Raw genomic sequence first — 15,306 nt, 5'->3', positions numbered from 1 at the left:
AAGACGACCAAAGGTGTTACATAGAAAACCAAACCGGAACCAAATTCCTATTCCATTACAGTAAATCAAGGCAAAAGTTTTGTATTGACTCCTTGTTAAGTCATTAGATTAGAGTCATTTATTAAACACCCATCACATCCACCAGCTAGCTTTCAACAAGGCAGCTTCAACAAGGCAAAAGTCTATTTTGGAATCCTCCAGTGGTCCAGCAAAATAACAAAGAAACAAAAGAATTGTAGTGGTCAATAGGAAATTAAATAGGAAGTTTGTACTTATAAGGTGAAAAAATTTACGTTAAATAGCTAAATCAAAGTCCCATTTAGATATGGCCAAAAATAGGGTGATCATTTCTATAGAAGTTTGTAAGTATATATATGTTTAAGTACTGCAAAGGGGACGACCAAAGCTAGCTATTACATCTCTATACACCACAAATCCGCCACTTGATTCGAATATTAGCTAGTCACTCATGGCTCTGCCTTGTGGAAGTGGGAGGAGGTGGAAGAGGGCAGTAAAGATGACATTTTGTTTGTTCTTTCTCATACCAATGTCATCAGTTGGAAATAGAAACACTAACACCATATTCGATAAGAAACAAAAACTAGAGGTTCAGCAGCAATTGAAGCGCCTTAACAAGCCTGCTCTTAAATCCATCGAGGTTATTAATCACTTCATATAATATGTTTGTGTTCTATATTGTATTTTCTGCTTTAGTCTTAGAAGAGTCATTCACTTTTGTGGGTTGTGGTGTCTTCATAAGTCCCATGTACAATAGCAGTGTAATTTTATTACGACACTGAGAATTCAGACTAATATCTATGTACGTGTGTTGAGAAAATTTATGTGATACAGAGCCCGGATGGAGATATAATCGACTGCGTAGATATCAACAAGCAGCCAGCTTTTGATCATCCTTTGTTAAAAAATCACACAATACAGGTAACTAGTTTAATTAAGTAAATTTCATTTGGTATCATGAATAATTTGATACTTATTGTATGTATGGTATGGGCTGGGTTTGCATTGGTATCTATGCTGAATGCAATAGATGAGACCAAGTTCTTACCCAGAAGGGTTTTCATTTGATGAGAGGAACGATGTCTCTTCAAACTCCAAGCCCAAATTTACTCAGCCATGGCACTTGAATGGAAGGTGCCCAGAAGGAACCATTCCCATAAGAAGAACTAAAGAAGAAGATTTATTAAGGGCAGGCTCTGCAACAAATTATGGAAGGAAAAAACATCATAACATCTCTAATGCTCAGTCTAAAATCGATCTATCTACCCATGAGGTACTACTTAATTTTTAACGAATATTATTAATAGGTTTAAGCTCAATGCTTCTTCTTTTTTTATACCAGTCAAAGGGAGTACATCAGAGACAAAAAACTGGATTAAACCAGTTATTGTTCATGGGCATTATAGTTGCCCCCTTAGCTACAGACCAGACAGATTTACTATCTACTATAATGAAGGACTTAAATCGGCATTCACAACCTTTATTTTCCTGGTTGAGTTTCTAGCATGCAGTGCTTATTGAGCAAGGAGATAAGTACTATGGAATGATGGCAGAGATGAACGTGTGGAATCCCCATACCCAGGAAACAAATGAGTTCAGCTTGTCTCAATTTTGGATGATAGCTGGTAAATATGGTCAAGATCTTAATACCATTGAAGCCGGCATGATGGTATATATAATTTCATCATCATCTTTTCTCTTAGGCGAATGCTAAACAATTAATTAGTAATAATTTTCCTTTTTTTTTTTTTTACAAAATTATTTTATGTGGAAAAACAGGTCTGCGAACATCTATATGGAGATAGCAACACTAGACTGTTCACGTATTGGACTGTACGTGTTTTAATATTTGACTTCCCTACTAGCACTGACCATGTTTATATATACTGTTTCATTTTTGAAAAGCTTCTTTAAAAAAAAAAAAAAAAAAATTATCATCGCTGCAGGATGATTCATATCAAAACACAGGTTGCTACAATCTGATGTGCTCTGGCTTTGTTCAAGTCGACAACCAGATTGCGATGGGTGCAACCGTCACCCCTTATTCCATCTATGGTGGTACCCAACATTCAGTCAAATTCTATGTTTGGAAGGTAGTACAATATTTCAATTTAATTACTTTATCAAGTACTTTTACTTTTTGGATACACATAGTAACAAATGTTACAGATATGTTTGAATTTCTTTTGGTTTTAGTTGTAACAGTGTATATTTGAAATTCTTATTTCTCGGTTTATGTATTTTTATATACAACTTTTTAAATTTAATTGTTTAATTTGTTTTTTCTGTACACAATTTATTTTTACCTAACTTATTTTTTAAGACAGTGAATTTAAGTGTCCATGTTGTTCTACACAAAAAGATTCATTTTTTTTTTTTTTTCTCTTTCATTAATCTTTAGACCTTCATTTATCATTCAAAATATTAGACTGATTTGCATGACATGTACAATGAGGTAGGACATTAATGGAAAGGGAGACTGGTGGATGAAAATTGCGGACAGAGACTTCGGATATTGGCCATCTTCCATATTCTCGATCCTGTCTGATAGCGCTTCAGTGGTTGAATGGGGAGGAGAGGTGATAAACTCAAAGCATGATGGGCAGCACACCACAACACAAATGGGCAGTGGCCATTTCCCTGAAGAAGGGCCTGGCAAGGCTAGTTTCTTCAATAAACTCAAGGTTATTGATGGTTTAACAGTTCTCAGGGGTCCTCGGAACAGTCATACAATCATAACAAAACCCAATTGCTATAATCTCATAAGTTCTGGAGACTTCTTTTATTTTGGTGGTCCTGGTAGAAACCCCAGTTGTCCATGATCATTTAGATTATTGTTTCAAAATAAGGAGAAAGAGGGAAACATATGAAGAGGGGAATCGTTTTCTTGTTTTCTTCATGTCACACCAAATGTACCTAAAAGCCATATGTCATATGAAACTCTCTGATTCAATTATATAAAAAAGGTTATTCTATGGAGTAGTAAAATTTTAAAAAATTATCTAATTTAATATGGTGGAATTTTAGATTGTATGGTATAGTGTATATACTCATGCTTTTCTCCATTCCAAACAAAGAGTTCCCATCCTCTTCTCCATTCATTCTATCTTCCTTGGTGTGCTTTGAGATTGTGACTCTTCCATTATATGTGGTCTATCAGTGTTTGGGAATGTGATTATGTGGAGGCCCACCAACTTCAAAAACATGGTATCATAGCTAATAGATTTGTGGTGAGAGTAACATTTTCTAACTAGATGGAGTCATTTTAATTTTCATGGGTTACCATAGATGATCTCTCTCTCTCTCTCTCTCTCTCTCTCTCTTTCTCTCTCTCATAAGTTGTGCAAGATTTGAAATGGAAAAAATGCTAATATATTTTATAAAAGGTTACTGAACGTTTATTTGAACCTTCACTTTATTCTTTCTTTTCAAAATTCATTGCTACAAGTTATGTTGGAATTTTCATGTGTTACTAGTGTTGTGAGTTGAGTAGTGAAATCCTAGATTGGATACTAATGAGAAGGAGTGCTTAATATAGTATAATTGGACCAAAACTCATTGGCGTAGAATTTTTGATTAAGTGGTGTCCTTATATGTTATATTGACCCCTCAATTGGAGTCTTCCTTGTTGGAAATTAAACGATTATACAATGAAAGAATAGAGTAATATGGAAAACAAACAGAAAGTTGAGAAAAACTTGTAGCTAATCTCACAAATAATTATATTTCAATTGTTAATTATTACCATTATCAAAAAAAAATAATAGCAAGTAAATATTTTTATTTTTTTATTTGAGATGGTAATATTTCTAATTTACGGGTTCATTCCATGACGATTGCTCTTATCGTTATCTTAAGACACAAATCGGTTTTTTCTCCACAAAAAAAAAAAAAAAAAAAAAAAAAAAAGGACACTAATCTATTTTTGGTGTAGATAGAGTTCATATTCCGAACATGAAATTTACCAACTAAGCTAATTGAAACACACATTAATAATAATAATAATAATAATAATTTTGATTTTTGAAGTCAATAATAAAAATAAAAAGTTATACTAGTACATAGTAGCAATGGCATAACGAGGATTTTAGATAGGAAACAATGTTAAAAGAAAATATGGAAAGTTAATTATTAATTAATACTATAATTAAAAGATCATCTCAAATAACTTTAGCATATAATATATACTTATAAACAAAAAACTCTTTATAAAATCATTAATGTATTAAATTAATTGATATAAATGTATCATTTGAATACTTAAGAGTAGATTCTCAAAAAAAACTTAAGAGTAAATTGAAATTAAAAAAATACAAATATAATCTATAAATCGAAAAACAACTCAAAAGGGATGTTGTTGTATAATGGAACGAATTTTAAAAGAGAATAAAATTTGAAATTTATATTATTAAAAATTTTAAAGGCAAACCTCATATTATTAAGAACTTTTTTGAGTGCGATCCGGCTGAGTTTACTTCTCTTATTATGAAGTAACAAACCTCATTTTTTTTTAAGGGAGCAAACCTTTGTTTAAATCAATGAAATCCATAATTTTGATAACTTTTTAATGTTAAGTCTTTGTTAACATTATTTTATTTAATAATTTTTTTAGATGAATTTTGAAAATCCAATAATTGGATTATAGAGTATTTTATTCTTAATAAACATACCAAATTACTTATCAATAAGATGTTATGTACTACCATCCATAACACAATACTGTATATAATATTAAAATATATATTAAAATAAAAAATTTAAATTTAAACATTTTTAAATTAGATTATTATTATAATAACCAATATATTTTTTGAACCAATAAATCTAAAAAAAAGTATTCAATAAAAAAAATTATAAAATTATATAATATTAAGTATTAACTAATTAAGAGTTTACACCGTATCTCTTGATGTGTCTAGCTAGGGTTTAACCCTCCCTCCCATTGAAATATTTTTAAGAAGAAAACAAACAAACAAATTTTTTTTGTTTTTTATAAATAGGGGATTTCAACCTATAACCAGTTATTAAAAATTACTCTTATCATTAAGCTAAAACACTCATTAATTTTTGGCGTTGATAGGTGTGGGACCAAGGAATTAGGCAGCCCCGACCCACTTCGTACCAGGCCCTAGGCCCATGCTGAGGAGGAAGGATCGTCCAAGGACGAAGTGAGAGAGTCCAAATTGCCCAGGAACATCGCCAAGGACAATTCTGTCCTCGACCAACTAAGACCAGAGGAGGAAGAGGCAACAGACCCTCAAAGGCAGCCTCCTAGAGTGTCCCAAGAGAAAGAACAAGTACAACGTGTCAGCCATAGGAGTATGATGAAGGAGCAATTCAGGGAGGAACTGTAACCTCCACATTAAATGCCCACAACTAACGTTCTGGTCATATTAATGAGGAAAAGACCCCTGAACAGTGTTGCCTTGGTTGCTGCAACCTACAGAAAGTTTGGGAAGGCGGCTGATGGGACAAGCACTTAAGTAGTGACTTATATTGTCAACAAATGGAGGGTCAAGATCAACTGAAAGAGGGTATATAATGTGAGAGACCTCCCAGAGAAAGGGACGGGAACTTGGAAGAACGAACATTGTAGTAACTTGTATCATCTTTGTAACCAAGTACTAAAGAAGTAATAAGAACTTCAAGCCCTTAAGATTAGGGCCGAGGACAGCACCCCAGACTTCAGTCCACATCTTTATTATCCAATCCACATGCACCCATGCTTAATCGTTGTAATCCTCACTAGGACCTAGTTCTTGAACCCATTCTTTACAAATTCATTGTATTGAGCTAGTTGGGCCTGAATCCACTCATCCAATAGCGACAGCGACCAAACCCGGTCCCTACAACGGGAATTTGAATCCTAAATTTTTTATTCGATTATAAATTTTTTTAACAATTGAGCTAACTCGAACTTATAACAAACAAAGAATTTAGTGGAACTTAATCCATCATCGTGTTTTAGAACTTGTTATTAATGGTGCTATGTTTTCTATACCAAAATTCCACTCATGTTTGACTGATCACTAGTGAGAGCAAGCCAAGCAATCCTAAGTTTTTAGGCCTTGTTTGGATTTTGGTAAATTGAGTTAACATATCTTAGTTTTGTTAACTCATAACCCAAAATCGGTGGGCCCCATGGGTACAAAGCTAGTTTGGATGATTTGTCAAACACTTAACTCAGTTAAAATATCTTATTTTTTTGGGATATGAGTGAACAAATTCGGAAACAAGAAAAACTTGTTTTCAAGTTTTGAAATATGAGTTTTATGGCAATATTGTAATTTCATTCACTAAATATGGGACCCACTGCTCAGTGTCTTGTCTAATCACCAGCTTTCTTTCTTCTTCTTTTTTGTTCTATTTCTTTCTTTCTTTCTTTCTTCTCTGTATTTTATTCTTAATAAACATACCAAATTACTTATCAATAAGATGTTATGTACTACCATCCATAACACAATCTTGTATATAATATTAAAATATATATTAAAGTAAAAAATTTAAATTTAAACATTTTTAAATTAGATTATTATTATTTTTGAACCAATATATTTTGTAAGCGTAATACTATATAAAAGGAAAAAAGCACCTAAAAAAAGCATTCAATAAAAAAAATTACAAAATTATATAATATTAAGTATTAACTAATTAAGAGTTTACACCGTATCTCTTGATGTGTCTAGTTAGGGTTTAACCCTCCCTCCCATTGAAATATTTTTAAGAAGCAAACAAACAAACAAATTTGTTTTGTTTTTTATAAATAGAGGATTTCAACCTATAACCAGTTATTAAAAATTACTCTTATCATTAAGCTAAAACACTCATTAATTTTTGGTGTTGACGGGAATTTGAATCCTAAATTTTTTATTCGATTATAAATTTTTTTAACAATTGAGCTAACTCGAACTCATAACAAACAAAGAATTTAGTGGAACTTAATCCATCATCGTGTTTTAGAACTTGTTATTAATGGTACTATGTTTTCCATACCAAAATTCCGCACTCGTGTTTGATGATCACAAGTGAGAGCAAGCCAAGCAATCCTGAGTTTTTAGGCCTTGTTTGGATTTTGGTAAACTAAGTTAACATATCTTAGTTTTGGTAACTCATAACCCAAAATCGGTGGGCCCCATGGGTACGAAGCTTGTTTGGATGATTTATCAAACACTTAACTCAGTTAAAATATCTCAATTTTTTGGGATATGAGTGAACAAATTCAGAAACAAGAAAAACTTGTTTTCAAGTTTTGAAATATGAGTTTTATGGTAATATTGTAATTTCATTCACTAAATGGGACCCACTGCTCAGTGTCTTGTCTAATCACCAGCTCTCTTTCTTCTTCTTTTTTGTTCTATTTCTTTCTTTCTTTCTTTCTTCTCTTTATGTCCGCTTTTCTGTTTCTTCTTTTCTTTCTTTTTTCTTTCTTTCTTCTTTACCAAATTTCTTGAAATTCCAATTATATTTTGTGAACTTTCTAATTTGGTCCCAACCCTAGCATTCCATTCATATAAATATATTTAAAATTATGGATGTACATGAATCAAGCCGTTCATAAACAGCTTGGACTTGGATTTATAAAAAACTCGTTCATATTTGTTTGTTTATAAATGAGTCAAATTTGAGCCTTAATTTTAGACTTATTTAATAAACAAGTTTAGCCCCAGCCAAAACAAAAAAAATTGTACATTAATAGACTTTTAAACAATAGAGCTTGATAAAATACAAGACGAGTGTAGGCTTGTTTATGGGTTTGGTAATGAATTTGTTATGATTTTGAAAAATAAACTCATATCTTATAAATAATAGGAAAAAGTATGCTTATTCATCCAAAACTATTAATCCCTCAATAATTACTTTCTTATTTTATATTTGAAATTGGTCAAGAAATACTCATTACTTGAGAATAATAATAATTTTAGTTATATTGTTGGAATATTATAACTAAAATCTTGGAACGTAGAATTTGTTCAATTTCTATATTTCAATTATAAGCTTCGATTTGACAGTTCTCAAAAAAAAAAAAAAAAAAAAGCTTCCATTCGATATAATTTGTCCTTCTTTTTAAAAAACCCAAAATTAAAATAGGAAATCAGCCAAGTATTCGGAAATGACGTTTATTTAAATATTTTTCATATTCAATCACAAAGAATATTTTGATTTTTCCTCTAATTATAAAGGTAAAGGGAGCACTGAGGTCACTGACTATTACATGCTTTGATTACAGTTAGGTGAATTCCCGAAGTCCTTGTAGTCTTTCAGGCTGGGGTCCGTACTACATGCAGTATGTTGGTTCTTCAATCTTTACCAAATTCTTATAAATGTGCTTTTCCTATGAGTGCTAAGCTGCGAAATCAAACCCTCTTTATTTGTTTTGTTTCAAAAAACCAACTGCTTCTTCAGCCATATTGCATATAAGACTTTCCCACTGGAGTTCAACTCCACCATCCTCTTCTTTTTCCATGCATGCTTTTATCCTTCTCTTGAGTTGTGGTTTGTTGACCACCTTTGTTGCTGGCGGGAATAATGAGACAGACGGTTAGCACTTAGCATTGCTTGAGTTCAAAGCCAAGATCACGATGATCCTCTCCAGGTTAGGAGCTCTTGGAATGACAGCATCCACTTTTGCCAATGGCAAGGGGTCACCTGTGGTCGCCGGCATTAGAGGGTCACCATATTGAATTTGTCATCTTCGAAACTGGTAGGCTCTGATAGAGTAAGCAAGGACTTGAGACCTGAGGAACATTGTAGGTTGAAGTTGAAAGAAGAAGAACAAAGAGGTGCAGAGTAACGGCTAGTTCTATCCAACGGTAAATTGGTGCTAAAGTCAAAACGGTGTCGTAGGACTTAAATGAAGTTGAGTTTAAGAGGAGTTAAGAGAAAACGTCATCTTTCTGAGTAACAAGAACGACACAGTTTTGATCTTCTTCCACTCAGGTGCTCAAGGCTTGCTCTGTTCTCCACAGATGTTAAAGCTAGTCACAGAGAGAGCCCAGATGATAACCGTTTATAACTACCCTCCCTTAAAACCCGGAAGCAGTTGCAGAGCTATCAAGATTCAGTTATGATGGAACCTCTTAGAAGATTTCAGATTGTATCTATTATTGAAAGCTATATAAGTAGTGGTTATAGTAATGTATCAAATGAGCTTGTAAAAACACTTTTCTGTTTTGATTAATCAATAGAGTTCTCTCTTTTCCTCTCTCTCTCTCTCCGCCATTGTTGTTCACCATTATTGTTCATTGCAAGCTCAAAACTTCACAGGCTCCATATCACCACATATTGGAAATTTAAGTTTTTTGAGGCAAATAACCCTCCAAAACAACATCTTTAATAATGAAATCCCTCTTGAAATTGGTTATTTGCATAAATTGCAAGTCTTACGATTGAACAATAACTCAATCAGTGGTAAAATTCCTAGCAATTTATCCAATTGCGTCAATCTCAAAAAACTTTCTGTCGGTTACAACCTTCTGACTGGAGAAATCCCTGCAGCGCTAGGCAACTTGTCAAAGCTCCAATCCTTTTTTATTCTTAACAATAAAATGATAGGAGTTATCCCACCTTCTTTTGGGAACTTACCCTCTCAATACGCCTTTGTAGCATCTGATAATAAGTTAGGCGGGATTATCCCTACTTTTTTTGGTCAATTGACCAAACTTATATTCTTTAGTGTGGCAGGAAATAGGTTGTCTGGTACAATTCCTCCCTCAATATCCAATCTCTCTTCATTGATACTATTTGATATAATAATCTTGAAGGAAACATCCCGTTAAGTCTAAGCAAGTGCAAAGAATTGTTTTCTTTGAATCTTGCTAATAACAATCTCAATGGTTCAATATCTCCACAAGTCATTGGTCTCTCATTCTCATTAACTTTTCTTGATTTGTCTGCCAACCAATTTGCTGGAGCACTTCTGATGGAACTAGGAAATTTTAAGAATCTTGAATACTTGGATATTTCTGAAAACAAGTTTTTTGGTAAAATTCCAACAAGTCTTGGTAGTTGTGTAAGGCTCGAAACTCTAGCCATGAGAGGAACCTCTTCCAAGGAATTGTTCCGTCTTCTTTGGAATCATTAAGAGGTCTTGAAGATCTTGATCTTTCCAACAATAATTTGTTTGGACAAATTCCAAACTTTTTGGAGCTCTTTGTCTACTTGCAATTTTTGAATCTATCTTATAACAATTTTGAATGTGAGGTGCCAACAGTTGGGGTTTTTAAGAACGGAAGTGCAACTTTTGTTAAGGGTAATAGTAAGCTTTGTGGGGGTATACCTAAGTTTCAGCTTCCAAAATGTAAATACCAAAAATCTAAGAAGAGAAAGTTTACCGTCACCTTTAAGTTAATATTCTCTATATTTCTGGGCTTTTTGGAGTAACTTTGGTTCTATCACTTCCATTTCTTTCCTCTTTAAGAAAGAAAAGAAAAGAAAATACCTCCAGTGACTCGGGGAATTTGCTTTTGAATCTATCTTACCAAAATCTACTTAAAGCAACTGATGGATTCTCTTCTACCAATTTAATTGGTATGGTTAACTTTGGATCTGTGTATAAGGGAATTCTTGATCAAGGTAGACATACGATTGCTATCAAGGTGCTCAACCTTTTGCGTCATGGAGCTTCTAAAAGTTTCATGGCCGAGTGTGAGGCTCTACAAAACATTAGACATCGAAATATTGTAAAGGTTCTTACATCGTGTTCTAGTATTGACTATCAAGGTAATGATTTTAAAGCATTGGTATATGAGTTCATGGCGAATGGCAACCTAGATGAATGGCTGCATCCAACTCTAAGAACAGGCGAGACTCTTGAGGAACGAAGGAATTTGAGTCTTCTTCAGAGACTGGATATTGCCATTGATGTTGCTAATGCATTGAATTATCTTCATTATCATTGCCATACACCAATCATTCACTGTGACCTCAAGCCTAGCAATGTTCTTCTTGATGATGAAATGGTTGGACATGTAGATGACTTTGGCTTGGCAAGATTACTTTTTGATGCTGCCCAAGATTATTCTATTCACCAATCAAGCTCCATTGGAATAAGAGGCACAATTGGTTATACTTCTCCAGGTAAACATTTGTTTATTTTTTAAATTTAGTTATGTTCCTTTTCTCTTTGTCTTTTACTATATTTTAAAGTTATATAGAATGTTGTATAACAAAATTTCCCACTTATCTTAATTCTTATTATTTTTTGGTAAACATGAAATATATTAAAAGCTAAACAACAGCCACAGGGGCTGTATAGTTACAAACCCGGTTACAAAATAGATCAGAGAGGTCTTGCATCAACAGTTGGGACATCTCCATAGGCGGAGTGTCTAATGTTCAAAAATCATGTTGAATAAAGACTGCCTTCTTGGCCAGAGCGTCGACATAGGCATTAGATTCCCTGTAACAATGTTGGATCTTCCACAATGGGTGCCGATGCAATAGGTTCCTACAGTCATCAATAAAAGGAGCATATTGAGGAAAGGATTCTGTATTGCAAGCTAGAAGGCTAATAACAGCTTTAGCATCAAGTTCTATAAGTAACTCCTGGATTAGTAGCTGGTTGCAGAGAAAATGCTCTTTTAATATACTTGCCTGTTACATATATTTTTCCATCTTTTTTTTTTAGTGGAAACCTATGCTCACGTTACATATATGTTATATGTAACTGTTTTTTTGTTGAGTATGGTTTGGGAAATAACGTGTCAACATATGGCGATGTCTATAGTTGTGGCATATTATTATTAGAGATGTTCACGGAAAAAATGCCTACTAATAATATTTTTCAAGATAACTTAAACCTCCACGACCTTGTTAAAGCAGTTTTGCCAGAACAGATAATTGACATTATAGATCCTATCCTTCTGCGTGTGCATGAAAGAGAAGGAGAGACACGTACAAATAACATTACTCACAATGAGGGTCAAAATGGAAGTGTAACAAGTCAAGAATGCTTGATTATGATTTTCAAAATTGGGGTTGCTTGTTCGGTTGAATTTCCAAGAGAATGGATGAACAAGAGTGCTGATATAATTGAGCTACATTCAATTCGACAGAAACTTCTTGGAACTAATAGACACAGACAAAGGCTTCAATCCACAGGTAATATATTGTTTGCCTTTGTGTATATGTTATAATTTGGTAGCACCCCACACTACATGACCTAATATGATAAGGCTAGTCCAAATATTTTAAGGGAAGAAGGTGTCACTAATCATATAGCACATTATGTTACATTTAGTTAGGGAATAAGCCCAATTACTTTTTTATAATACCAAAACACATAATATGCCTCTAAAATCTATTTTTTATTTGTTGATTTCTATCGTTGAAGTGGTCCACAAGATGTAGGAGGTCTCTATATCGATAACATAAGATTATATTATCTCAGTTTTACTGAATGAATAACATAGACATTTGAAGGGTGTAGTTAAATTTGACGAATTTGTTGGAGGAGTTTTCTTGTTTAGAATTCTAAATGAATCCAAGCAAATGCACACCAATTCCACAATTATTGAATGGGTTGGGATTTTTTCATACCGCAAATAAGGATTCTCGCATCATGAATTTTCTCACTAGTAAAACATAAATATTAAGTTACTGATGATGAATATCTTTTCAATTCTATTTATTTTTAGGAAAACGACCATTTAGCATACTGTCATTTATGAATTCCGAAGCTTATCATTCTAATATATTGAAATTATCTTCCTTCTTTGTAGGTGCACAAGAATGATGATTTATTATGAAGGTTGTGATCATTATGATTTTCTAGTTTTATTATGATGATGCCTAAAAAATTAGCAGTGAGTCACACGTTACTTGCACGCTCAAAAAGTCACCCGCACGACAAAAAGAGAAAACCTACAGAGAGCACCGATGTGGTGCCGGCCAAATACCCTCCGAAAGTTAAGTTAGAATCTTTTACAACTCCAGAGTGCTAGAGAGGGTCATTTATGCGTACTTCGATTTGTGAGGGTATTGGGACTTTTATAGTAGTCGAAGGTTGACCTCTCTTCCTTGAAGCAGAAGTCTTTTCCTTATAGGAGTCTCCTTTAACAATCCCAAACGTGATGAACAAGACTTTTCCTGATGGAGGAGATCTCCATTAATGCGCATATCTTCTAGAATCCTCTTTGTCTTAGAATTCCATTTATACTAGGATTTTGAGATGTCCAAGCGTGGACCGCAAGAGTTCCTTTAACTAGGGCTCCTCGAAGATAATTGATTTGGACATTGCATGGGTGTTTGACCCATCAGTGTAGAGCCCGTCTGTATGAGATCCGTCCGATATAGGTGATTTAAGTGGATCCGTCATATAAGCCATCAAGTGTATAATTTTTCCTCTTCAGTTACCCCCTTCACCCCATGGGTCCGTCATGACGGACTCATGGGGTGACGACTAATTAAGGACTCTGTGAATAACACATGACTGACAGCCTGGCCTAAAAGCCATCAGGTCGTAGGACACGTGTCACACCTCCATTGGTTTTTTTTTTTTCTGGGATCGAAGCGACGCTTCAACTTCCGTGCACTCCCCCCATATATATATCACCCATCTCCTTTCATTTTCACACTTTATGCTAAGAATACTTTGTCAGAGCGCAACCATCACCTTTGTCAGAGACCACTCCATTCAATTACTGCATCCGTCATCAACTTTCTTCCATCATCTTGCTAACTTGGTAAGTACCCCTTATGTGTTTCTTTTCTGTCGAACATACTATTTATTTTTCTAGATTTAGACTCCATCACCTTTCTCTAGACCCGTCATAGTCTTAGGTTTTGTCATCCCGTGTAGGCCATGTCTAGTGCGTCAAGTAATCAATTCGTTGTTCGTGACGGGGCAGACTACGAGGATTTTCACCCGTCAGGTCACAAAGACCAACACAGTCTGGAAGAAGATAGGAGTCCGCCCGCCTCTTCCCAGTCCTCAACAAATGAGGATATGGAGACGGCTGAGTCAGAGGAAAGTTCTGAGGATAGTGGGGAAGAACCAATACAGCCCGTCATAGGAGTTGGTGGACCTGGGGAGTTCATCATGCTTCCGGAGTGGACGGTGAATGCCTTTATATCTTCCATCAAAGAAAAACACTTTAATACACTTAGAGCAAATTACCAAATTTCAGACGGTATCCCCATCCATCTTCCCTACAAGTCAGAGAAATGCTACTATGAAGGGGTGGAAGGTCTCGGGGTGTATGAACAAATGCTGAAGGTAGGGCTCAAGTTTCCGTTAAGTTCCCTTCACCGTCAGCTTGTCAAGTACCTGGGCCTGTCCATCAACCAAATATTCCCTAATGCCTGGAGGGTCTTCATAGCCATGGAGGTCTTTTATGGTGCCATGACAGATAGTGCCAAGAGATTGACGGTGAGAGAATTCCTCCACTGCTACCATCTAGATGAAATAGATAAATCAAGGGGGATGTATAGTTTTGTAGCTAGGAGTCCATTGTTGAAAGTCGTTTATGATACACCAGACTTCAATAGGGACTAAAAGAGTCACTATTTTTTCCTAAAGGATGACGAGTGGATGTGTCGTCCAGGGGATACGGAACATATGCCCATCGACACAACTTGGGGCGTATTGAACCCGTCCGATATGCGCCCGTCCTAGTGTTGAACTCATAGCCGTTCAGTTGTTTGCAGTGTTCCAATTTAATTTTAACACGTTTTAACCGTCTACCTTCTTTTTTTTTTGTAGTCAGACGACGCCCACAGGTAGATCTTGAAGAGTTTAGTTTTTTGGAAATTTTTTTTAAGAAGACCACGCTGGAGGAAAGGACTTGGGCAAAACTGGTCACACCTGATACCACCTTCTGGTATTGTGACGGGCCTGAACCTTCACCTGCTGCAAGAAAATACAACGCTAAAATCCGTCATCCTTATTCTGTTATGATGGTTTTTAATTTTTTTAGTTAATTAACTTCCTCTGTCGGCTTCTATAGAGATGGATGATGCTAAGAGAAGAGTTTTGATCAAAGCAAATGCTACAAAGAAAAAGGACTCCATCGATGAGGACCCAAAGGGGACGGGCTCAAGCACCCAGGCCCAAAAAAGGAAGTATCTACCCAAAGTGGACCGTCCTCCTAAAAAACCCAAAGTCCCCCTAGAACCCGTCATAGGGTTAATGGCTAGGGGAACAAAGACGGTTACCCCCATCAAGCTGGGGCCAGTAAAGGATTTATGAAAGGTCCGTCATCCCAGCAGGAAAATCCACCACCTTCCCTTTTGCGAGAAGATTCTAAGTATGCTCTAGAGAAGTTATCGTCCATCATAACTTCCGAGGAC

At 35.0% G+C, this 15,306-nt stretch overlaps 2 protein-coding genes across 2 annotated transcripts; both read left to right on the top strand.

Annotated features, from left to right (window-relative positions):
- The first annotated feature begins 337 nt into the window (after positions 1–337).
- On the top strand, positions 338–3,044 carry LOC112031677 (protein neprosin). Its single transcript, XM_024064389.2, has 7 exons — positions 338–658; positions 853–939; positions 1,049–1,291; positions 1,523–1,687; positions 1,798–1,851; positions 1,965–2,111; positions 2,478–3,044. The coding sequence occupies exons 1-7, from the start codon at positions 470–472 to the stop codon at positions 2,838–2,840; spliced, it is 1,248 nt and encodes a 415-aa protein (XP_023920157.1). The 5' UTR covers positions 338–469; the 3' UTR covers positions 2,841–3,044.
- A 7,467-nt stretch (positions 3,045–10,511) lies between these two features.
- Positions 10,512–12,751, top strand: LOC136065576 (probable LRR receptor-like serine/threonine-protein kinase At3g47570). Its single transcript, XM_065768974.1, has 3 exons — positions 10,512–11,094; positions 11,839–12,117; positions 12,738–12,751. Exons 1-3 carry the CDS (start codon positions 10,548–10,550, stop codon positions 12,749–12,751), a joined length of 840 nt encoding a protein of 279 aa, XP_065625046.1. The 5' UTR covers positions 10,512–10,547.
- Positions 12,752–15,306: the final 2,555 nt, after the last annotated feature.

The sequence above is a fragment of the Quercus suber genome, unplaced genomic scaffold (genome assembly GCF_002906115.3).
Source record: "Quercus suber isolate HL8 unplaced genomic scaffold, Cork oak 2.0 scaffold_1032, whole genome shotgun sequence".
Classification (NCBI taxonomy): Eukaryota; Viridiplantae; Streptophyta; class Magnoliopsida; order Fagales; family Fagaceae; genus Quercus; species Quercus suber.
Note: the sequence above shows the minus strand (reverse complement) of the source record. Positions and strands in the feature narration are given on the sequence as shown.

Excerpts from the sequence above, each read along its gene's own strand:
- LOC112031677 (XM_024064389.2), top strand. The coding sequence starts at position 470 with ATGGCTCTGCCTTGTGGAAGTGGGAGGAGGTGGAAGAGGGCAGTAAAG. Across the intron at positions 1,292-1,522 it reads TCGATCTATCTACCCATGAG|CATGCAGTGCTTATTGAGCA; the intron begins GTACTACTTAAT and ends TTGAGTTTCTAG. Across the intron at positions 2,112-2,477 it reads TCAAATTCTATGTTTGGAAG|GACATTAATGGAAAGGGAGA; the intron begins GTAGTACAATAT and ends ACAATGAGGTAG.
- LOC136065576 (XM_065768974.1), top strand. The coding sequence starts at position 10,548 with ATGGTTAACTTTGGATCTGTGTATAAGGGAATTCTTGATCAAGGTAGA. Across the intron at positions 11,095-11,838 it reads AATTGGTTATACTTCTCCAG|TTTTGCCAGAACAGATAATT; the intron begins GTAAACATTTGT and ends TTGTTAAAGCAG.